Source organism: Oncorhynchus keta, chromosome 34 (genome assembly GCF_023373465.1).
Source record: "Oncorhynchus keta strain PuntledgeMale-10-30-2019 chromosome 34, Oket_V2, whole genome shotgun sequence".
Lineage (NCBI taxonomy): Eukaryota > Metazoa > Chordata > Actinopteri > Salmoniformes > Salmonidae > Oncorhynchus > Oncorhynchus keta.
The window spans coordinates 18,695,712-18,721,087 of NC_068454.1; the positions used below are offsets into that span (position 1 = coordinate 18,695,712).

At 45.0% G+C, this 25,376-nt stretch overlaps 1 protein-coding gene across 1 annotated transcript in view; it reads right to left on the reverse strand.

The window, feature by feature from the left end:
• The window catches only part of LOC118373964 (follistatin-related protein 1-like), a 39,197-nt gene extending 23,119 nt beyond the window's left edge, over positions 1-16,078 (reverse strand). Inside the window, exons 1-2 of the mRNA XM_052493351.1 lie at positions 15,923-16,078; positions 15,732-15,788 (exon numbers count right to left, since the gene is read on the reverse strand). Of these exons, the coding sequence (XP_052349311.1) occupies positions 15,732-15,788 (57 nt within the window). The 5' untranslated portion in view covers positions 15,923-16,078. The remainder of the gene's footprint in view (positions 1-15,731; positions 15,789-15,922) is intronic.
• Between the last annotated feature and the right edge of the window lie 9,298 nt (positions 16,079-25,376).

Here is a 25,376-nt window from a genome sequence, read left to right on the forward strand (position 1 = left end):
CTCCCCACTGCCATTTCACACCTGGACAAAAGGAACACCTATGTGAGAATGCTATTCATTAACAACAGCTCAGCGTTCAACATCATAGTGACCTTAAAGCTCATCAATATGTTAAGGACCCTGGGACTAAACACCTCCCTCTGCAACTGATTCCTGGACTTCCTGACAGGCCACTCCCAGCTGGTAAGGGTAGGTAACAACACATCCGCCACGCTGATCCTCAACACAGGGGCCCCTGATGGGTGCGTGCTCAGCCCCCTCCTGTACTCCCTGTTCACTCATGACTGCACAGCCAGGTACGACCCCAACACCATCATTAAATTTGCCGACAACAATGAGACAGCCTATAGGGAGGTCAGAGACCTGGCAGTGTGGTGCCAGGACAACAACATCTCCCTCAACGTGATCAAGACAAAGGAGATGTCCTCAATTAGATACAACACATTACTGAGTACCACTATGGGGTAGCTTAGTGGTTAGAGCATAGGGCGAGTAACTGAAAGGTTGCTGGATCGAATCACCAAGCTGACAAGGTAAAAATAAGTAATTCTGCCTCTTAGCAAGGTGGTTAACCAACCCACTGTTCCCAGGCGATGTGGATGTCGATTAAGGTAGCTCCCGCACCTCTCTGATTCAGAGTTCAGAGACTGCAGAGTTTTTCGGGATGAAAATAAACTAAATGGAGCTAAGCTAAGCACAGGCAAAATCCTAGCGGAAATCCTGGTTCAGTCTGCTTTCCACCAGACACTGGAAGATTAATTCACCTTTGAGCAGGACAATAACCGAAAACACAAGTCCAAATATAAACTGGAATTGGATACCAAGAACACAGTGAATGTTCCAGGGTGGCTTAGTTACAGTTTTGACTTAAATCTATTGAAAATATATGGCAATACCTGAAAATGGTCGTCTTGCAATGGTCAACAACCAATTTGACAGAGCTTGAAGAATTTTGAAAATAATATAAGAATCCAGGTGTGGAAAGCTTTTAGAGACTTACCAAGAAAGACTCACAGCTGTAATCACTGCCAAATGTGCTTCTACAAAGTATTGACTTTTATGAATACTTATGTAAATTAGAATAATAGTGAAGAGATCAAAACTATGAAATAAAACATATGGAATCATGTAGTAACCAAAAAAGTGTTGAAGGAGTTCCCACCTATGATGAGCACTTGTTGGCTGCTTTTCCTTCACTCTTCGGTCCAACTCATCACAAACCATCTCAACTTGGTTGAGGTCGGGTGATTGTGGAGGCCAGGTCATCTGATGCAGCACTCCATCTCCCTCCTTCTTGGTCAAATAGCCCTTACACAGCCTGGAGGTGTGTTGTGTCATTGTCCTGTTGAAAACAAATGATTTTCCCACCAAGCTTAAACGAGATGGGATGGCGTATCGCTGCAGAATGCTGTGGTAGACATGCTGGTTAAGTGTGCCTTGAATTCTAAATAGATCCCTGACAGTGTCGCTAGCAAAGCACCCCCACACCATCACAGTCCTCCTCCACGGTGGGAACCACACATGCGGAGATAATCCGTTCACCTACTCTGCATCTCACAAAGACACGGCGGTTGGAACCAAAAATCTCAAATTGGGACTCATCAGATCAAAGGACAGATTTCCAAGGTCTAATGTCCATTGCTCGTGTTTCTTGGCCCAAGCAAGTCTCTTCTTATTATTGGTGTTAGTGGTATCTTTGCAGCAATTTAAACATGAAAGCCTGATTGACGCAGTCTCCTCTCAACAGTTGATGTTGAGATGTGTCTGTTACTTGAACTCTGTGAAGCATTTATTTGGGCTGCAATTTCTGAGGCTGGTAATTCTAATGAACTTACCCTCTGCAGCAGAAGTAACTCTGGTCTTCCTTTCCCGTGGTAGTCCTCATGAGAGTCAGTTTTATCATAGCGCTTGATGGTTTTTGCAGATGCACTTGAAGAAACTTTCAAAGTTCTTTACATTTTCCAGTGAATGACCTTTATGTCTGAAAGTAATGATGGACTGCCATTTCTCTTTGCTTATTTGAGCTGTTCTTTCCATAATATGGACTTGGTATTTTACCAAATATTCTGTATACCACCCCTACCTTGTCACAACACAACTGATTGGCTCAAACGCATTAAGGAAAGAAATTCCCAAATTAACTTTTAACAAGGCACACCTGTTAATTGAAATGCATTCCAGGTGACTACCTCATGAGGCTGGTTGAGAGAATGCCAAGAGTGTGCAAAGCTGTCATCAAGGCAAAGGGTGGCTACTTCGAAGAATCTAAAATTTAAAAGCTAGCTAGAGAAACTGTTTAGCTGAACCATAGCTAGATAGGAGCTCCTATAGGCTTACACGAGCTACTGTATTAAAGTGACCTTATAACAAACCAGGCTTCATTTTATTAATATGATGGAAGTCATTATATGAGGTATAAATGGAAATTGTGACTGGAGAGTTGCTTCTTGCCTGGAACTTGGTGAGTCAGTGATCTCATACTCTCTCCATCCTTCTCTCTCTCCCTTTACATGTGGTAGAGGTGTATTATGGGAAAATAACAGGTGTTCCAAGAAAGACAGATATCACAGCTTATCTAAAAAAAGTATCTGTCACTCATTTCCCATTTCCCATTTCTTTCTCTCACGTCTTATTTCTCTGTGCTCAACAACTTGCTTTCTGTCTCTATCCTTCTTCTCCTTGTTTAAATGTAGGGCTGGGTAAGATGTCCCTGTGAATTGAGGCCAGCCATGCAATGCTGCCTGGAGGAGAGAGAGAGAAGGGAAGAGAGTCACTGAGTAATAGAGAAAGAAGAGAAGGAGAGTGGAGAAGAGGGAAAAGGGGCAGTGAGAGTCAGATAACAAGAAAAGGGGGATGGCAAGAGAAAACAGAGACCGAGAGAGGGAGAAGTGATAGGAATTGAGCTGCAGAAAATGAGTCAGAGACTGGAAGAAAAGGGGGGATGGGTGTAGGGAGGTCTGAACTCAATTTTACTCCTGCCGCAGGTTTATTGACCCCATGCTGAAGCAGATTGGAGTTTAAAGGTGCTCTGTTCTTTCCTGCCTTTCTCTGAAAATCCCTCATTCATTTTCCACTGCCGATAAGAGTCCCCTTCACATCCTTAGCACGGGGCTGAATCTGTCAAATGAGAACTGTGTGTGTGTGTGTGTGTGTGTGTGTGATAATCCACTGAGTCAGCAGCTGGATCAATGCTTCCTGCTGAGGGGTCACTTTACAACCACCATTAGTCCCTTCCCAGAGTGTACCACTGAACTCATTAGCATATAGAACATTGATTTAGAGATAGTAAACAAACACGCTAACATGGCAACGCAATGCATTGACTGATAATGCCCCACAAGGTAGCCAATTAAAGGCAAGGATGAAACCCATCTCTCACTCCTATCACTTAATCTGCGTCCTCTCTTTTCACCTGCAGCAGAATCTGTAGCTACCTTTGTGACCACAGTATTTCTAACAACAACCATAATGAAAGGTCAGTGAGATTAGTGTTAATCCATGCTACTATGAATGAACAGACCAATGCCCATACACATACACCCCTCTATAGAAGTGTGTAAGGGGAGTTTTAAACGAATGACTCACAGATGCTCTGCATCTCACCATTGATGACATCATGCCTATACTCCCCCTCCCAATTAAACAGTCAGAGAGAAGACGGTCCCCTCGTAGCTCTCCGACACACATTTCTTATTAAGCTCCAACAGGGGAGGGAGGAAAGAAGGGGAGGGAGGACAAGAGGGGAGGCAAAGTGAAAAAGAGAGGGAAATAAAAGTACATACAGTTTATTGACCAATCGAAGCTCACTATAGTTTCCAGCCCCTGCTGGATTGGCTGTTGATACCTAGCACTACCTAGCCTGCTTGCTAGCACCAACATGAGGGTGAAGCTAGGGTGGCTATCTGTATAGTGAATCACTGCTGTTAACCAGAGAAAGTTTTAGAGTTTTACAATTTCTGTTGCCAGCACCACCATTTCTAAAATCCTACTTTTAAATATCCACCGAAACGGGTCTGTATCCTACTGTATATGTATCCTCACACTTTCAAGACAGTGCAATCTGAGCTTTCAAGATAAAGACTCCACTCCACTGAGTTACAGTTAAAGGAGTTAGGGAGGGAGTCCCTGCTAAGCATTAGACACCACACTATAAGGTCTACAGACTAGAGCATAACATTGTTGAAATGCCTGGATCATGTCCCAAGCATTTCTATTGGAGGGAGATTGAGATAGGAGTGAACATAGCTGTAAGTCTGGAGGAAGTGTCAGGGGGATATGAGAGTTACAGAGAAATATAATATCCATATATACAAACTCTCTGGTGGTATATGCTCTGGTATCTGTCACGTGTGCTCGCTTTCCGGCCTATAGGTCAACAGGCTGCTCGTTATGGCGCACACACGTCACCATCGTTACGCGCACCTGTGTGTCATCAGACTCACCTGGACTGATGACACACAGGTGCGCGTAACGATGGTGACATGTGTGCGCTATAACGAGCAGCCTGTTGACCACAGTGTCTCCTGTCCCCTCCTGTCTCAACCTCCAGTATTTATGCTGCAGTAGTTTGTGTCGGGGGGCTAGGGTCAGTTTGTTATATCTGGAGTACTTCTCCTGTCCTATTCGGTGTCCTGCGTGAATCTAAGTGTGCGTTCTCTAATTCTCTCCTTCTTTCTTTCTCTCTCTCGGAGGACCTGAGCCCTAGGACCATGCCCCAGGACTACCTGACATGATGACTCCTTGCTGTCCCCAGTCCACCTGGCCATGCTGCTGCTCCAGTTTCAACTGACCTGAGCCCTAGGACCATGCCCCAGGACTACCTGACATGATGACTCCTTGCTGTCCCCAGTCCACCTGACCATGCTGCTGCTCCAGTTTCAACTGTTCTGCCTTACTATTATTCGACCATGCTGGTCATTTATGAACATTTGAACATCTTGGCCATGTTATGTTATAATCTCCACCCGGCACAGCCAGAAGAGGACGGGCCACCCCACATATGCTCTCTCTAATTCTCTCTTTCTTTCTCTCTCTCGGAGGACCTGAGCCCTAGGACCGTGCCCCAGGACTACCTGACATGATGACTCCTTGCTGTCCACAGTCCACCTGGCCGTGCTGCTGCTCCAGTTTCAACTGTTCTGCCTTGTTATTGTTCGACCATACTGGTCATTTATGAACATTTGAACATCTTGGCCATGTTCTGTTATAATCTCCACCCGGCACAGCCAGAAGAGGACTGGCCACCCCACATAGCCTGGTTCCTCTCTAGGTTTCTTCCTAGGTTTTGGCCTTTCTAGGGAGTTTTTCCTAGCCACCGTGCTTCTACACCTACATTGCTTGCTGTTTGGGGTTTTAGGCTGGGTTTCTGTACAGCACTTTGAGATATCAGCTGATGTACGAAGGGCTATATAAATCAATTTGATTTGATTTGATTTGGACTCCATCACTTCCCTGATTACCTTACCTATCTCTCACTCCCTTTGGATCCTTCCCCAGGTGTTATTGTTTCTTGTCTGTGTGCTGTTAGTGTTTCTATAAAACGTTTATCCTACTCAAAAAGCCTACTATTTAAAACGTAAGTATGGGGATTTGGACCCAGACTTTGTTTTCTTATACGTGTATGGAATGGAAGACAGTTAGTGTGATGTCATTGCCACATTTTATATTCCATAAGCCCTTGAGATTCAAGAACATGTCAAAATGCAACAGACAAACAGACAAAGAGAGATGGAGAGACAAAGAAAGGTATTAGTCAGGAAGTTAGCTTATAAGTTAAAATGTCACTGAGAAAATAAAGTCCCTAAAACAGAGTGTCACTGCCATCCTTTCTACTCCTGTGGGCACACGGCACAGTCTCACAGGCAGGACAATGACAGCCCTGTCCCCCCACTTCCATTGTTTAATCTGAGGAGGCTTCCCTCTCTCTCTCTCTCTCCCTCGTGCTGTCCCACTTTCAATATCCATATCCCCCCCTTTATTGTCTCCTGTATTGTGCCTAAATCTTTTCATTCTATTGTAAATTATACATTTTCTCTCTTGTTCTCAACTCCAAACCCTGGCCCTCTCTCCCTTAATCTCCCTTCTCAATCCCTCTCTTCCTATTTTCTCACTCCTTTCTATCCTCTCTCTCCCTCACTTCTCTTCCAGCCTGTTCTGGGCAGTGCTTCAGTCTCTCTGGGTAGGAGGGTCCAGGCCAGGGAATGGGTAGCTTCCCTGCCCCAGACACTACTCCCTCCATGGGGCCATAGTCAGGGCTAATGGCTGGAAGTGTGCCTGTTTGCAGACCTCTACAATATGATGGAATGTTTAGAATGGACAGCCATTTTAGGGAGTGGAATGTTCAGATCATTGTTGGAGAACACATTTATCATCAAGGTGTCAATTCAAGTATTCTGCTGAGTTAGATATGTCCGTGACATTTCATCTGGCATAAACAACCATGTCCTATTGTCCACATTCAATTACTGTGAGTCATAAACCGTTTCATATTGAAGCTGCACTGAAATTAGGCTGCGTGTGTGTGTTTGGTATTAACTGCCTGCCATTTTTGGCCTGATGTTTGGGCATGCTGCCAAGTGCTATCTCTGTGCCTGGTCCATTCCCCTGACACACACACAAATAAACACACACAAGATGACGAGAGATGGAGCTAACGTTGTTAGCTACAGAAAATAGAGGAGAGAGAGAGGATGGTGTTATAAAACAACCCTAGAAGACAGTGACGCATGACATCTATGCTACCTCTCCTGCCTCTCTCTCTCTCTCTCTGTATTTGTGTGTCTAGAGCTAGAAAAATGAGAACAGTCCTGACTAATAGAGATGGGACAGGCTGTTCAATCCCCCATGGTCCTGCTCTATTCACTCCACCTGGGCTTGGTATTTATAGCCAGGCAGCACCTACCAATGAGAGAACAGTCATCAACAGCTACAGAGTATGGTTCCTGAGAGACAGCAACTCTGTCACTGTCAGCTCTAGTCAGCCTGGGAGGCAGCTCCTCTACAAGTACTCTAAAGTAGTCTGGTAAATGTAGTTTTGTACATTGCTAAAAATGTTACTAGCCAACATTAGGATTTTTGATTCTACAAACAATAGATAAACGTGTAGACGCAAGAATTCGTATTTGGCTACACTGTAGAACAAGTGTAAAACTAATTGCAAATAGTCAGGATTCTAACATTTTAATCCTACGTCCTCATCGTCATCTCCTTCAGCACAGAGCGTATCTATCCACTGTGTGTGAGTAGAGCGTATCTATCCACTGTGTGTGAGTAGAGGGTATGTATCCACTGTGTGTGAGTAGAGGGTATGTATCCACTGTGTGTGAGTAGAGGGTATGTATCCACTGTGTGTGAGTAGAGGGTATGTATCCACTGTGTGTGATCCACTGTGTGTGAGTAGAGGGTATCTATCCACTGTGTGTGAGTAGAGGGTATCTATCCACTGTGTGTGAGTAGAGGGTATCTATCCACTGTGTGTGAGTAGAGGGTATCTATCCACTGTGTGTGAGTAGAGGGTATCTATCCACTGTGTGTGAGTAGAGGGTATCTATCCACTGTGTGTGAGTAGAGGGTATCTATCCACTGTGTGTGAGTAGAGGGTATCTATCCACTGTGTGTGAGTAGAGGGTATGTATCCACTGTGTGTGAGTAGAGGGTATGTATCCACTGTGTGTGAGTAGAGGGTATCTATCCACTGTGTGTGAGTAGAGGGTATGTATCCACTGTGTGTGAGTAGAGGGTATGTATCCACTGTGTGTGAGTAGAGGGTATGTATCCACTGTAGTAGAGGGTATGTATCCACTGTGTGTATGTATCCACTGTAGAGGGTATGTATCCACTGTGTGTGAGTAGAGGGTATGTATCCACTGTGTGTGAGTAGAGGGTATGTATCCACTGTGTGTGAGTAGAGGGTATGTATCCACTGTGTGTGAGTAGAGGGTATGTATCCACTGTGTGTGAGTAGAGGGTATGTATCCACTGTGTGTGAGTAGAGGGTATGTATCCACTGTGTGTGAGTAGAGGGTATGTATCCACTGTGTGTGAGTAGAGGGTATGTATCCACTGTGTGTGAGTAGAGGGTATGTATCCACTGTGTGTGAGTAGAGGGTATGTATCCACTGTGTGTGAGTAGAGGGTATGTATCCACTGTGTGTGAGTAGAGGGTATGTATCCACTGTGTGTGAGTAGAGGGTATGTATCCACTGTGTGTGAGTAGAGGGTATGTATCCACTGTGTGTGAGTAGAGGGTATGTATCCACTGTGTGTGAGTAGAGGGTATGTATCCACTGTGTGTGAGTAGAGGGTATGTATCCACTGTGTGTGAGTAGAGGGTATGTATCCACTGTGTGTGAGTAGAGGGTATGTATCCACTGTGTGTGAGTAGAGGGTATGTATCCACTGTGTGTGAGTAGAGGGTATGTATCCACTGTGTGTGAGTAGAGCGTATGTGTCCACTGTGTGTGAGTAGAGCGTATGTATCCACTGTGTGTGAGTAGAGCGTATGTGTCCACTGTGTGTGAGTAGAGCGTATGTATCCACTGTGTGTGAGTAGAGCGTATGTATCCACTGTGTGTGAGTAGAGCGTATGTATCCACTGTGTGTGAGTAGAGCGTATGTATCCACTGTGTGTGAGTAGAGCGTATGTATCCACTGTGTGTGAGTAGAGCGTATGTATCCACTGTGTGTGAGTAGAGCGTATGTGTCCACTGTGTGTGAGTAGAGGGTATGTATCCACTGTGTGTGAGTAGAGCGTATGTATCCACTGTGTGTGAGTAGAGGGTATGTGTCCACTGTGTGTGAGTAGATGCGTGTGTGATGTGTCCACTGTGTGTGAGTAGAGGGTATGTATCCACTGTGTGTGAGTAGAGGGTATGTGTCCACTGTGTGTGAGTAGAGCGTATGTGTCCACTGTGTGTGAGTAGAGGGTATGTATCCACTGTGTGTGAGTAGAGGGTATGTATCCACTGTGTGTGAGTAGAGGGTATGTATCCACTGTGTGTGAGTAGAGCGTATGTATCCACTGTGTGTGAGTAGAGCGTATGTATCCACTGTGTGTGAGTAGAGCCCACTGTGTGTGAGTAGAGCGTATGTGTCCACTGTGTGTGAGTAGAGCGTATGTGTCCACTGTGTGTGAGTAGAGCGTATGTATCCACTGTGTGTGAGTAGAGCGTATGTATCCACTGTGTGTGAGTAGAGCGTATGTATCCACTGTGTGTGAGTAGAGCGTATGTATCCACTGTGTGTGAGTAGAGCGTATGTATCCACTGTGTGTGAGTAGAGCGTATGTATCCACTGTGTGTGAGTAGAGCGTATGTATCCACTGTGTGTGAGTAGAGCGTATGTGTCCACTGTGTGTGAGTAGAGCGTATGTATCCACTGTGTGTGAGTAGAGGGTATGTATCCACTGTGTGTGAGTAGAGGGTATGTATCCACTGTGTGTGAGTAGAGGGTATGTGTCCACTGTGTGTGAGTAGAGGGTATCTATCCACTGTGTGTGAGTAGAGCGTATGTGTCCACTGTGTGTGAGTAGAGGGTATCTATCCACTGTGTGTGAGTAGAGGGTATCTATCCACTGTGTGTGAGTAGAGAGTATTTATCCACTGTGTGTGAGTAGGGGGGGTTGTACACTGTGTGTGAGTAGAGGGTATCTATCCACTGTGTGTGAGTAGGGGGGTTGTACACTGTGTCCTTGAGGGCCATTATTCTGTTTCTCTCCTGAAGCCTAATATTTTCAAAGCCAGATCCAGCCGTGGTTGTGATGACTGAATTATCGATTGTGTCATTACACCAGCCACCATGGTTAACGCAATAACACAGGATGCCTGGAGAAGAGAACGGTGAAGTGTGTGGGTGTTATGGATCTGGCTTTGAAAATATGTGTGCGTGCCTATGTGTTTCCACACAGCCTTGTCATCTCACTGTCAACGTTTGGGGGGATTTTTTTACCAGATGCATATCTCTCCTCAGTCTCCACACAGATGCAGAGAATAGCCGTGAGCTCAGAAGTACTGTCTCTGAGCCTTTTATCTGCAAACACAGCAATGTCTCGCCACAGACAGCACCCGGGCATTCTCTCCTTCATAGTAAATCTAAAGTCCGCATCTACATTTTAATAACTTAGCATTCTCATGCCAGCAATATAAAAAGCCATCAAACAACAGCACTCACAGACACTCACACAGTCCCCTGCCACACACACACGCACACATACACCCTGAGGTACAGTATCTGCTGCTACACTAAGTACACAATAGGGACTGAGACTTGAAATGATCACTGAAGACCACCATACCAATACACTGTATAACTAAAAAATCCCCTAGCCAGCCTTAAAACAGTGTACTAGCGGCCCACCTTAACATTCCCCACCGAGGTCTGTCAACAGGCTGCATATTACCAGGGCAATTACCTTTAAACAATAGATGTCTTTATAATGCCTCCCCCGCATACTCCACAGCCACATTCTACACACTCTGGCTTGTACTCAGTCTTCTCAATGCCAGAGCTCACCAATGAGAGAGCACATCAATGAGAGAGCACACCAATGAGAGAGCACACCAATGGGAGCGCTCACCAATGAGAGAGCACATCAATGAGAGCGCTCACCAATCAGAGAGCACACCAATGAGAGAGCACATCAATGAGAGAGCTCACCAATCAGAGAGCACACCAATGAGAGAGCACATCACAGAGAGCTCACCAATGAGAGAGCACACCAATGAGAGAGCACATCAATGAGAGAGCTCACCAATCAGAGAGCACACCAATGAGAGAGCACATCAATGAGAGAGCTCACCAATCAGAGAGCACACCAATGAGAGAGCACATCACAGAGAGCTCACCAATGAGAGAGCACATCAATGAGAGAGCACACCAATGAGAGAGCACATCAATGAGAGAGCACACCAATGAGAGAGCACATCACAGAGAGCTCACCAATGAGAGAGCACACCAATGAGAGAGCACATCAATGAGAGAGCTCACCAATCAGAGAGCACACCAATGAGAGAGCACATCAATGAGAGAGCTCACCAATCAGAGAGCACACCAATGAGAGAGCACATCACAGAGAGCTCACCAATGAGAGCACATCAATGAGAGAGCACACCAATGAGAGAGCACATCAATGAGAGAGCACACCAATGAGAGAGCACACCAATGAGAGAGCACACCAATGAGAGAGCACATCAATGAGAGAGCACATCAATGAGAGAGCACACCAATGAGAGAGCACATCAATGAGAGAGCACACCAATGAGAGAGCACATCAATGAGAGAGCACACCAATGAGAGAGCACATCAATGAGAGAGCACACCAATGAGAGAGCACACCAATGAGAGAGCACATCAATGAGAGAGCTCACCAATCAGAGAGCACACCAATGAGAGAGCACATCACAGAGAGCTCACCAATGAGAGAGCACATCAATGAGAGAGCACACCAATGAGAGAGCACACCAATGAGAGAGCACATCACAGAGAGCTCACCAATGAGAGAGTACACCAATGAGAGAGCACATCAATGAGAGAGCTCACCAATGAGAGAGCACACCAATGAGAGAGCACACCAATGAGAGAGCACACCAATGAGAGAGCACATCAATGAGAGAGCTCACCAATCAGAGAGCACACCAATGAGAGAGCACACCAATGAGAGAGCTCACCAATCAGAGAGCACACCAATGAGAGAGCACATCACAGAGAGCTCACCAATGAGAGAGCACATCAATGAGAGAGCACATCAATGAGAGAGCACACCAATGAGAGAGCACATCAATGAGAGAGCACACCAATGAGAGAGCACATCACAGAGAGCTCAAATGAGAGAGCACACCAATGAGAGAGCACATCAATGAGAGAGCTCACCAATCAGAGAGCACACCAATGAGAGAGCACACCAATGAGAGAGCACATCAATGAGAGAGCTCACCAATCAGAGAGCACACCAATGAGAGAGCACATCACAGAGAGCTCACCAATGAGAGAGCACATCAATGAGAGAGCACACCAATGAGAGAGCACACCAATGAGAGAGCACACCAATGAGAGAGCACATCAATGAGAGAGCACACCAATGAGAGAACACACCAATGAGAGAACACATCAATGAGAGAGCACACCAATGAGAGAGCACATCAATGAGAGAGCACACCAATGAGAGAGCACACCAATGAGAGAGCACACCAATGAGAGAGCACATCAATGAGAGAGCACATCAATGAGAGAGCACACCAATGAGAGAGCACATCAATGAGAGAGCACACCAATGAGAGAGCACATCAATGAGAGAGCTCACCAATCAGAGAGCACACCAATGAGAGAGCACATCACAGAGAGCTCACCAATGAGAGAGCACATCAATGAGAGAGCACACCAATGAGAGAGCACACCAATGAGAGAGCACATCACAGAGAGCTCACCAATGAGAGAGCACACCAATGAGAGAGCACATCAATGAGAGAGCTCACCAATGAGAGAGCACACCAATGAGAGAGCACACCAATGAGAGAGCACACCAATGAGAGAGCACATCAATGAGAGAGCACACCAATGAGAGAGCACATCAATGAGAGAGCACACCAATGAGAGAGCACATCAATGAGAGAGCACACCAATGAGAGAGCACACCAATGAGAGAGCACATCAATGAGAGAGCACACCAATGAGAGAGCACATCAATGAGAGAGCACATCAATGAGAGAGCACATCAATGAGAGCGCTCACCAATCAGAGCACACCAATCAGAGAGCACACCAATCAGAGAGCACATCACTGAGAGAGCACATCAATGAGAGAGCACACCAATGAGAGAGCACATCAATGAGAGCGTTCAGAGAGCACATCAATGAGAGAGCACACCAATGAGAGAGCACATCAATGAGAGAGCACATCAATGAGAGAGCACATCAATGAGAGAGCACATCAATGAGAGAGCACATCAATGAGAGAGCTCACCAATGAGAGAGCTCACCAATGAGAGAGCACATCAATGAGAGAGCACATCAATGAGAGAGCACACCAATGAGAGAGCACACCAATGAGAGAGCACATCACTGAGAGAGCTCACCAATGAGAGAGGTCACGGATCCAATAAAGACTCACACAAAAGGACATATTTCAGCAGGCAATGACAGGGGCAGCACTAGGAGGTCAGCGGAGGGCCTGGAGGTAGAGTTTCCACTGTGAGTAATGTGGCAGACAGTGGTACTGATAGTGATGATGACTGTCTGGACATGTAAGGACAATGTAGAGTAGAGGCTCACTTACTTAACCCTGCAGTCTACCTCCAAGGTCTAGAGACGGAGTGCTACAACCCTGAAAAACGTCACCTCCAAAAGAAACCCCTTCTAAACCATGATCCATAATCTCACTCCAAACACTATGGTAATCCTGAAAAGCAAATACATTACAAAGTAGCCTAACTCCTGAAAATCTGTGTTTTCCACAATCTAACCCCATAATCTGCAATGACATGCAACCTAATCCTAGCCCTACTTTACACAGCAATTGACAAATACATTACTGACACGTGACATCTAGACCCACTTAAAACAGGTCAACATGAGAACGTCTCAAATACATGACATCAAACCAGGTGTTCAACAGCTAAATGAGGTACGGTGCTGACCCATACACCTGGTGTGTGTGTGTGTGTGTGTGTGTGTGCGCATGCCTGTGTATGACAGTACTAACAGTGTGCAGTTTCAAGACATCTCCCATCACTTTAGTTCAGTGTTTACTTAGCACCAGTGTGTGAGACCCACCCGGGAGAGCGTTATCACACACACACACACACACACACACACACACACACACACACACACACACACACACACACACACACACACACACACACACACACACACACACACACACACACACACACACACACACACACACACACACACACACACACACCCCAGCTGTCTATTAACTCTGCTTGTTACCCATGGCGACAAAGAAAACAATGAGCATCCTCATCTACATGCAACACTATCATTTCATCAATTTAACAAACACAGAGGGGAAATTCATGGGATATAGAAGACACGAACATAGCTAAACTACATCATCAAAGATAAATATCTCTGCTTGTTTTAGTTGGCCTACAAATCATGATGATAAAATAATGTGCTGTGTGTGCATCATAATCTACAAACGGATTTGGAAGACGCTCTTGCAATTAAAATGTAATGGTCCCTGTTGTAGTTTAATTGAACTGGCTAGGACTAATTGTCTCCCTAATTAAGTCTCATAATGCGAAATGTGCCCTGGATAATGCAACGTTTAATTCTCCCATTAAAAAAAACAACCTTTGAACCATCATGAAGAATATACACTACATGACCAAAAGTATGGACACCGCTTGTCGAACATCTCCTTCCAAAATCAATGGAATTAATATGGAGTTGGTCCCCCCTTTGCTGCTATAACAGCCTCCACTCTTCTGGGAAGGTTTTATATTAGATGTTGGAACATTGCTGCGGGGACTTGCTTCCATTCAGCCACAAGAACATTCGTGAGGTTGGGCACTGATGTTGGGCGATTAGGCCTGGCGGCTCGCATTCGGCGTTCCAATTCATCCCAAAGGTGTTCGAAGGGGTTGAGGTCAGGGCTATGTGCAGGCCAGGCAAATTCTTCCACACCGATCTCGACAAACCATTTCTTTACAGTCCGTGCTTTGTGCACGGGGGCATTGTCATACTGAAACAGGAAAGGGCCTTCCCCAAACTGTTGCAACAAAGTTGGAAGCACAGAATTGTCTAGTATGTAATTGTATGCTGTAGAGTTAAGATTTCCTTTCACTGGAACGAATGGGCCTAGTCCCAGACCATTGTTCCTCCTCCACCAAACTTTACAGTTGGCACTATACATTAGCTCTCAAACACAGATTTGTCTGTCGGACAACCAGATGGTGAAGCATGATTCATCACTCCAGAGAACGTGTTTCCACTGCTCCAGAGTCCAATGGTGGCGAGCTTTACAGCACTCCAGCCGGCGCTTGGCATTGCGCATGGTGATCTTAGGCTCCATTTCATGAAGCTCCCGACAAACAGTTCTTGTGCTGACTTTGCTTCAGAGGCAGTTTGGAACTCCGTAGTGAGTATCACAACCGAGGACAAATTATTTGTACACACTACAGCACTCTGCGGTCCCATTCTGTGATCTTGTGTGGACTACCACTTCGCAGCTGAGCTACCACTTCACAATAACAGCACTTACAGTTGACCAGGGCAGCTATAGCAGGGCGGAAATTTGACAAACTGGCTTGTTGGAAAGGTGGCATCCTACGACAGTGCCAATTTGAAAGTTACTGAGATCTTCTGTAAGGCCATTCTACTGCCAATGTTTGTCTATAGAGATCGCATGGCAATGTGCGCGATTTCATAAACCTGTCAGCAACGGGTGTAGATGAAATAGCAGAATCCACTCATTTGAAGGGGTATCCACATACTTTTGGTGCTGTAGTGCATCTAAAATACATCTACAAAGACTATAATTATTGCGTTTATCACAAACACAACTAGACTAGCCTACATTTCAAGTGCTTCAGCTGTGCGGTCGTGTGAGTGTGACTGAATAGCATAAACGCCCCAAACCATAAAGCCCGTAGAGGGAACACAGCCTTTCCTGTTTAATATCGGAGTAGCCTCACCTATGACAATCATAATATTACATGAAGTTTTGCATTGATCACAAGTTAACAAAACAATCTGGAGTCCAACTTTTACCTCGGTTTGACAGAGCGCTACGGCCAGCAGTACAAGGAAGGGGACACTTCGCAACATCTGGGAAGAGAAAAAGGAAAGGAAAGGAGAACGGAAAATTAAATACTGTTATAGGTTAATGGCAGGTAAAATGGTTAAATAATCAAGGAATAAAGAGCAATATTGAATCTATTGTTATGCCAATTATGCTATACCCTTCTGGAAAGCGGCTTCGTTCAAACGTCTGCTGCGAGGAAGATTTCGATGAATGTGTGCGGGTAACAGAGGCGAGAGAGAGGTCTGTGATTTCAGGAGCGCTGAGGAATTCGTGGTCTACAGTCTCACCCCGCTATGACGTGGCCAATGAAAATAAATGTCCTGAGCCTTGGAATGTATACCGACAGAACATTCCTAATCCAAGGGGGACAAGCACATTTTGCGGTCCCGAATAATTCACCCCTGTTGGCAGTAATGGCAATAGAGCATATGGCAGTTTATTAATATTTTCTAAAACCTGGATTTACATCATTATACTGTACTGTACATTACTTTTTTTGAGAACAGGAGAGAACATGCTCACAGTTAGAACTATCTGGTTTAAGGTCGGGGTGAGCAAATAGCTGTGCAGACATTACAAAGTGTTTGCAGCATTTATAATTCCAGCCTGGTCCCATCGACTAGACATAACATAGTACACGATTGTTTTTACATCCTCAAATTACTATGACATGTTATGTTTGGTATGGTTACCTAAAACAGTTTACTTAACTGCAATATGTAACTTTTTTTCACATAGTTATAGTAAGTTATATATCTGTCATTCTCAGTGAACAGTACAACCCTAAATCTGTAAACATGGACACCCTCAGAGATATCATCCTGACCAATTTGCCCTCTAACTACACCTCTGCTGTCTTCAACCAGGATCTCAGTGATCATTGCCTGCGTCCGTAATGGGTCCGCGTACAAACGACCACCCCTCATCTCGGTCAAACACTCCCTAAAACATTTCAGCAAGCAGGCTTTTCTAATCAACCTGGTCCGGGTATCCTGGAAGGATATTGACCTCATACCGTCAGTAAAGGATGCCTGGATGCTCTTTAAACGTGCTTTCCTCACCATCTTAAATAAACATGCCCCCTTGGTTCACCCCAGACTTGACTGCCCTTGACCAGCACAAAAACATCCTGTTGCGTACTGCATTAGCATCAAATAGCCCCCCGATATGCAACTTTTCAGGGATGTCAGGAACCAATATACACAGTCAGTTAGGAAAGCAAGGGATGGCTTTTTAAAACAGAAATTTGCATCCTGTAGCACTAATTCCAAAAGGTTTTGAGACACTAAAGTCCATGGAGAATAAGAGCACTTCCTCCCAGCTGCCCACTGCACTGAGGATAGGAAACACTGTCACCACCGATAAATCTACAATAATTGACCATTTCAATAAGCATTTTTCCACAGCTGGCCATGCATTCCACCTGGCTACCCCTACCCCGGCCAACAGCTCTGCACCTCCCGCAGAAACTTGCACAAGTCCCCCCCGCTTCTCCTTCAAACAAATCCAGACAGCTGATGTTCTGAAAGAGCTGCAAAATCTGGATCCCTACAAATCAGCTGGGATAGACAATCTGGACCCTCTCTTTCTAAAAATATCCTCCAAAATTGTTGCAACCCCTATTACTAGCCTGTTCCATCTCTCATATCGTCTGAGATCCCCAAAGATTGGAAAGCTGCCGTGGTCACCCCCCTCTTCAAAGTGGGAGACACTCTAGACCCAACCTGTTATAGACCTAGATCCATCCTGCCCTGCCTTTCTAAAATCTTCGAAAGCCAAGTTAACAAACAGATCACCAACCATTTTGAATCCCACCGCACCTTCTCCACTATGCAATCTGGTTTCCGAGCTGGTCATGGGTGCACCTCAGCCACGCTCAAGGTCCTAAACGATATCATAACCGCCATCGATAAAAGACAGTACTGTGCAGCCGTCTTCATCGACCTGGCCAAGGCTTTCGACTCTGTCATAACAACACCCACCCGTAGCATGTGCTCCAGCAGGTATATTTCACTGGTCATCCACAAAGCCAACACCCCCTTTGGCCGCCTTTTCTTCCAGTTCTCTGCTGCCAATGACTAGAACAAATTCCCCAAATCCCTGAAGCTGGAGACTTTTATCTCCCTCTCTAATGTTAAGCATCAGCTGTCAAAGCAGCTTGCCGATCACTGTACCTGTACACATCCCATCTGTAAATAGCACACCCAACTACCTCATCCCCAACTACCTCATCCCCAACTACCTCACCCCCCCCTCCTCCAAAGGTGCGTACTCCAGCCACAAAACATGACTGTAAAGGGGTCAGGGTGGGCATCCCTTATGGCGGCGGCTCTGGTGCGGGACGTAGACCCCCCTCCGCCTCTGGCTCACCCCACTTTGGTGGGCTCCGAACTGGAGGCCCTCGCTGCCGGCCCCGGATTGGGTACCCTCGCTGCCGGCCCCGGATTGGGGACCCTCGCTGCCGGCCCCGGACTGGAGGCCCTCGCTGCCGGCCCCGGACTGGAGGTCCTCGCTGCCGGCCCCAGACTGGGGACCCTGGTTGCGGACCCCGGACTGGAGGCCCTCGCTGCCGGCCCCGGACTGGAGGTCCTCGCTGCCGGCCCCAGACTGGGGACCCTGGTTGCGGGCCCCGGACTGGAGGCCCTCGCTGCCGGCCCCGGACTGGGGACCCTGGTTGCGGGCCCCGGACTGGTCCGTGGAGCAGGCATAGAAACAGAAAACATAGAAATAAAGAAACTAGAATGCCCACCCTAGTCACACCCTGGCCTACCCAAAATAGAGAATAAAAGCCTCTCTATGGCCAGGGCGTGACAGCACCCCAGTATCTCTACTTGCACATCATCATCTGCACATCTATCACTCCAGTGTAAATGCTAAATTGTAATTATTTCACTGTGGCCTATTTATTGCCTTACCTCCCTAATCTTACTACATTTGCACACACTGTACATATATTTTTCTATTGTGTTTTTGACTGTACGTTTGTTTATGTGTAACTCTGTGTTGTTGTTTTTGTCGCACTGCTTTGCTTTATCTTGGCCAGGTCGCAGTTGTAAATGAGAACTTGTTCTCAACTGGCCTACCAGGTTAAATAAAGGTGAAATAAAAATAAAATTAAAAAAGCAAATCTAAGAAGCGGTAGATCTGTTCAATATGTGCTATTTCTATGCTTCCCAGTCTTAAGTTTCATTTTTACTTTCAGTTTTGTACACCAACTTCAAACAGCTGAAAATACAATAATTTTGCTTATGTAAAATATATTTCACAGCGGTTTAGATGTTACAATGATTCTCTACACTATACTTGCTTGTTTTTCCAACTATTCATATTTTTGCACCCAGGAAATGGCGGAGTGATTTCTGCATAGTGTATCTTTACCAGAAGTGTGTCCAGAAGTGTGTCTTTACCAGAAAAAGCTACAAACAGTTACAAACATCACTTTCATAAGCAGTGATTTTCAAAAAAGTGGTTGTATCTGTGGCGTTCTTTCTAATCTTCTCTCTCGCATTCCATCCTTCCTCCACCCCTTGCTGAAATGGAAGTGTTCAGAAATGTATGCCTACATGTTTTTAAAATAATCCAAGATAACGAAGCCTCAGTGCGTCCTTCAAGCTTAAATAAATTAAATAGTGATTAGAAAGGACGGTCTTCTCCGTCTGGTTTAGCAACAAAAGATTACACACCCTTAAAATCTGAGTTTAAATATGATGAAGGATGAATCTGTCATAAATTTTAGATGATCCTATCCCTCTCAGGATATACACTGAGTATACAAAACATTAAGAACACCTACTCTTTCCATGACATAGGCTATGATCCCTTATTGATATCACTTGTTAAATCCACTTCAATCAGTATAGATGAAGGAGAGAAGACGGTAAAGAAGGATTTTACAAATTTGACCCACTTTTCTCCCCAATTCCGTGGTATCCAATTGTTAGTAGTTACTATCTTGTCTCATCGCTACAACTCCGTATGGGCTCGGGAGAGACGAAGGTCAAAAGCCATGCGTCCTCCGAAACACAACCCGACCAAGCCACACTGCTTCTTAACACAGCGTGCATCCAACCCGGAAGCCAGCCGCACCAATGTGTCGGATGAAACACCATGCACCTGGTGACCTGGTTAGCGTGCACTGCGTTAGGCCAATTGTGCGTCGCCCCATGGACCTCCTGGTCGCAGCCTGCTGCAACAGAGCCTGGGCTCGAACCCAGAGTCTCTGGTTGCACTGCAATGCAGTGGCCTTAGACCACTGCGCCACCCGGGAGGATGAAGAAGGATTTTTAAGCCTTGAGACATTGAGACATGGGCTATATGTGTGCCATTCAGAGGGTGAATGGGCAAGACAAGAAATGTAAATGTCTTTGAACAAGGTATGGTAGAAGGTGCCAGGCGCTAAGGTTTATGTCAAAGAAGCCCCTTGTGCACATCCTCATGACAACAAGCACCTTCACATGATCAGACAAAATCACATTTCCATGTGTTTCCATTACTAATGGAAATCTCTCCCCCAAAGGGATGTCTGTATTTGTTTTTCATTTTCCTCCCATCTCCTGTATTCAGAGAGTGACCTTTCACTGGCATGCAGGGATATGAAACCAAAACAAGGGAGGGCTTTTCACTCCAAATGGATGTGAGATCAGAAACCGTTGTAGACCTACAGCACATAATGGCTTAGAATGTCTTGGTATCCAACGGGGATAGACAAACAGTGACAAAGCATTGGAAAATGTAACTGAAATGAAGCCACAATGAACACTGCTAGCTTGCCTACAACAAGGCTTGTTTTGTTGGATAGGTCTAAGTGACTGGCTTGTAGTAATAAACACTGACCTTGCCTTTCTGTAAGCCTTTTATTCATCAGGGGCTGAGGGTGAGATATCATCTTAATGAACAGTGTGAAAAGGAACAACTGTAAAATGGTGGCAAACAGAACAGATCCAGAATGCAATTCAGCAATTAATCGTTGCTCCACTCCATTGAGCCTGACACAATGTGAAGCCCCCGCTCGAGCTACAGCGGGGGAGAGAGCAGTAATGATGCACACACACACACACACACACACACACACACACACACACACACACACACACACACACACACACACACACACACACACACACACACACACACACACACACACACACAGTCCCTTACACACACAAAAAGGATCCTACATTCATATTCACCATAGGGAAGGTGGTCCTCTCTCTACCCCGTAAAGGGCGAGGGATCAGAGGTAGAGGAGCAGGACAAATGGGCAGAAGTCATCTCATTCCCCTTCATCATTGTTTACACAGTACCTGAACCAAACACTTATCAGCCATGGACAGAAATTGGTAAAACTTTATTTGGGTGGTCCGTCTGTGTATGTGCTACAGACTATCTACAGACTGCAACAGACTATCTACATCAGTAACATTTCAACTAACTGCTGTATCTCCTAGCCCTGACCTTAGCCCTAACCTTAACCCTTATCCTAGCCCTAAACTGAACCCTAAGCCTAACAGTAACCTTAGCAAGCAGTTGCTTATCAACAGATAGTTTGTTGATAGTATGACCATGTACAGATGGACTATCCAGACAATAAAAAATATTGAGAAATGTAGAAACAGAGAGAGCGTGAGTGAGTGTGTGTGTGTTTGTCTGTGCAAGAGGGAGAGAGAGAAAAGAGAAAGGTAGGGGACAGAAAATGCATTCCTCTCTACCTTGTAGCCCTACCCAGTATCGAGGGCTTGGCTTGACAATCTCAGAATTAAATTAAACTTTTTGGTGTTTTGTAACAGATGTCTCTTTCCGTTCATCAAAAGACAGATGTACAGATTGGATTGATTTATTGGTTTTATTTGTCAGAAGAAAAAAAATCCACGTATACACTCATTTTTTTTTAAAAGCACAACAAAGTTGAGGACTTAATTCCATTGTGGTCCCTATTTTCTGACATAAATAGATATACAATTACATAGATACATACAGACAAACAAAGGCTTAACTTCCAGATGAGCATGAGGGGGGAGTTTGAGTCCAATTCTTCCAAGCTTGTTTTGGCTGGTCTGTAGCTTATTCTTTAGATGTTTGTGGCTGCTGGTGAACCATGACGAGCAGGCATAATCAAAGTGACACTGGCCTAGCACACTGCCAGAGTCTTCATGTCTCTGGCTACTGTGTTCTTAGGGACCTTCAATGTTGCAGAAACTTTGGGGCACCCGTCCCCAGATCTGTGCCTCGACACAGTCCTGTATCGGAGCTCTATGGACAATTCCTTCAACCTCATGGCGTGGTTCTCTCTCTGACATGCACTGTCAACTGTGGGACCTTATATAGAAAGGTGTGGGCCTTTGCAATATGTCCAATCAATTGAATTTGCCACATGTGGACTCCAATTAACTTGTAGAAACATCTCAAGGATGATCAATGGAAACAGGATGCATCTGAGCTGAATTTCGAGTCTCATAGCAAAGGGTCTGAATATTTATGTAAATAAGGTATTTTTTTATTTATTATTTTTTATTTTTTGTTGACAGTGCATGTTAGAGCAAAAACCAAGCCATGAGGTCGAAGGAATTGCCCGTAAGAACTCCGAGACAGGATTGTGTGTGGCACAGATCTGTGGAAGGGTGCCCAAAAATGTTCTGTGGCATTGAAGGTCCCCAGGAACACAGTAGTCTCAATCATTCTTAAATGGAAGAAGTTTGGAACCAACAAAACTCTTTCTAGAGCTGGCTGCCAGGCCAAACTGAGCAATTGGGGGAGAAGGGCCTTGATCACGGAGGTGATCACTCTGTGGTCACTCTGACAGAGCTCCAGAGTTCCTCTGCGGAGATGGGAGAACCTTCTAGAAGGACAACCATCTCTGCAGCACGCCCCCAATCAGGCCTTTATGGTAGAGTGGCCAGACGGAAGCCACTCCTCAGTAAAAGGCACATGACAGCCCGCTTGGAGTTTGCCAAAAGGAACCTAAAGGTCTCTCAGACCATGAGAAACACGATTCTCTGTTCTGATGAAACCAAAATTGAACTCTTTGGCCTGAATGCCAAGTGTCACGTCTGAAGGACATGGTGGTGGCAGCATCATGCTGTGGGGAAGATTTTCAGCAGCAGGGACTGGGAGACTAGTCAGGATTGAGGCAAAGAGGACAACGACCCTAAGCACATGGCCAAGACAACACAGGAGTGGCTTCGGGACAAGTCTCTAAATGTCCTTGAGTGGTCCAGCCAGGGCCCAGACTTGAACCTGATCCAACTTCTCTGGAGAAGACCTGAAAATAGCTGTGCAGCGAAGCTCCCCATCCAACTAGACAGAGCTTGAGAGGATCTGCAGAGAAGAATGGAAGAAACTCCCTAAATACAGGTGTGCCAAGTTTGTAGCGTCATGCCCAAGAAGACTTGAGTCTGTAATCGCTGCCAAAGGTGACTCAACAAAGTACTGAGAAAAGGGTCTGAATACTTTTTAAAATGTGTTATTTCAGTTTTTTACTTTTCATAAATTTGCAAAAATGTCTAAAAACCTGTTTTTATTTTGTCATTATGGGTATTGTGTGTTGATTTATGATGGAAAACAACTATTTAATCAGATTTAGATTAAGGCTCTAGCGTAACAAAGTATGGTAAAGTCAAGGGGTCTGAATACGCCCGAATGCACTGTATAGCGAATGTACCCACTCTGGTCCAGGCACAAGTGCTCTAGCCAACGGCTCACAGATAGAGTGTGAGTATACTCTACATGAGATTATTATGGACAAAAGAGCAATATTATTATTATTTGTCAAACCGCAGCCAAGCATCGATCAAGACATCAAGACCCTCAATATTTATTGAAAAAGAGACTCAAGCTCATCACCCTGAACTTCCACCACCCTGTGAAGTTCATCATAATTTATTTATTTAAAAAAAATGTATTTAACCTTTATTTAACAAGGTAGGCTAGTTGAGAACAAGTTCTCATTTGCAACTGCGACCTGATCAAGATAAAGCAAAGCAGTTCGACACATACAACAACACAGAGTTACACATGGAATAAAGAAACATACAATCAATAATACAGTAGAAAAATCTATATACAGCATGTGCAAATGAGGTAGGATAAGATATTTAATCTGTAGCTAATAAACTACATGCTTTCATACATAAAACTACATGCATAAAGGCATTTCCACCGCCAATTCTCATACAATGAATTTTACCGTCACAAAAAGATCTCTCTTTGTATTTCATTTTGTCAACATTTGGAAAGTTAACAGACACAAATGCTGTTTCCATCAGGCCTGTCATTTTTCAACCGACATGTGCTTTACTTTCATAAAAAGGTTGAATGGGAACCTGGTTAGTGTCAAGTGTTTTGAGGATGCTGGAATTAGATTTTGGACAAACTTGTACATACCTACAGGAGACTTTTTAAGTAGCCTAATCAGATTAAAACATTGTGACTGTTTGGCCACATATAAAATGTAATAGATTTTAAAAGTTACTTTTTTCTAAAAGAAAAACCTTGAATGATGGCTCTGACAGAGATGTTCGCCTCGCTTCGCGTTCTTAGGAAACTATGCAGTATTTAGTTTTTTTAATGTATTATTTCTTACATTGTTACCCCAGGAAATCTTAAGTCTTATTACATACAGCCGAGAAGAACTATTGGATATAAGAGCAACGTCAACTTACCAACATTATGACCAGGAATACGACTTTCCTGAAGCGGATCCTATGTTTGGACCACCACCCAGGACAATGGATCCGATCCCAGTAGGCGACCCAAAACAACGGCACAGAAGGAGTGGTCTTCTGGTCAGGCTCCGTAAACGGGCACGTCGCTCACCGTTCCCGAGTATACTACTCGCCAATGTCCAGTCTCTTGACAAGGAAGACGAAATTCGAGCAAGGGTTGCCTTCCAGAGAGACATCAGAGATTGTAACATTCTCTGTTTCACGGAAGCATGGCTCACTTAGGATACCTTATCAGAGTCGGTACAGCCACCCAGTTTCTTCACGTAAGAAGAAGGGCGGGGGGGTATGCCTTATGATTAACGAGTCGTGGTGTGATCATAACAACATAAAGGAACTCAAGTCCTTCTGTTCACCTGACTTAGAATTCCTTACAATCAAATGCTGACCACATTATCCACCAAGATAATTCTCTTTGATTATATTCACAGCCATGTATACCCCCAAGCAGACCGCCCTGAAAGGACTTCATTGGACTCTATGTAAACTGGAAACCACATATCCTGAGGCTGTATTTATTGTAGCTGGGGATTTTAACCAGGCTAATCTGAAAACAAAGCTCCCTAAATTTTATCAGCATATCGAATGCGCGAGCCGGGCTGGAAAAAATCTGGATCATTGCGACTCTAACTTCCGCGATGCATACAAACCCCTCCCTTGCCCTCCTTTCGGCAAATCTGACCACGACTCCATTTTGTTGCTCCCAGGCTATAGACAGAAACTTAAACAGGAAACGCCCATGCCCAGGTCTGTTCAACGCTGGTCCGACCAATCTGATTCCACGCTTCAAGATTGCTTCGATCACGTGGACTGGGATATGTTCCGGATAGCCTCTGTCAACAACATTGATTTTATACACTGATTCGGTGAGCGAGTTTATGAGCAAGTGCATAG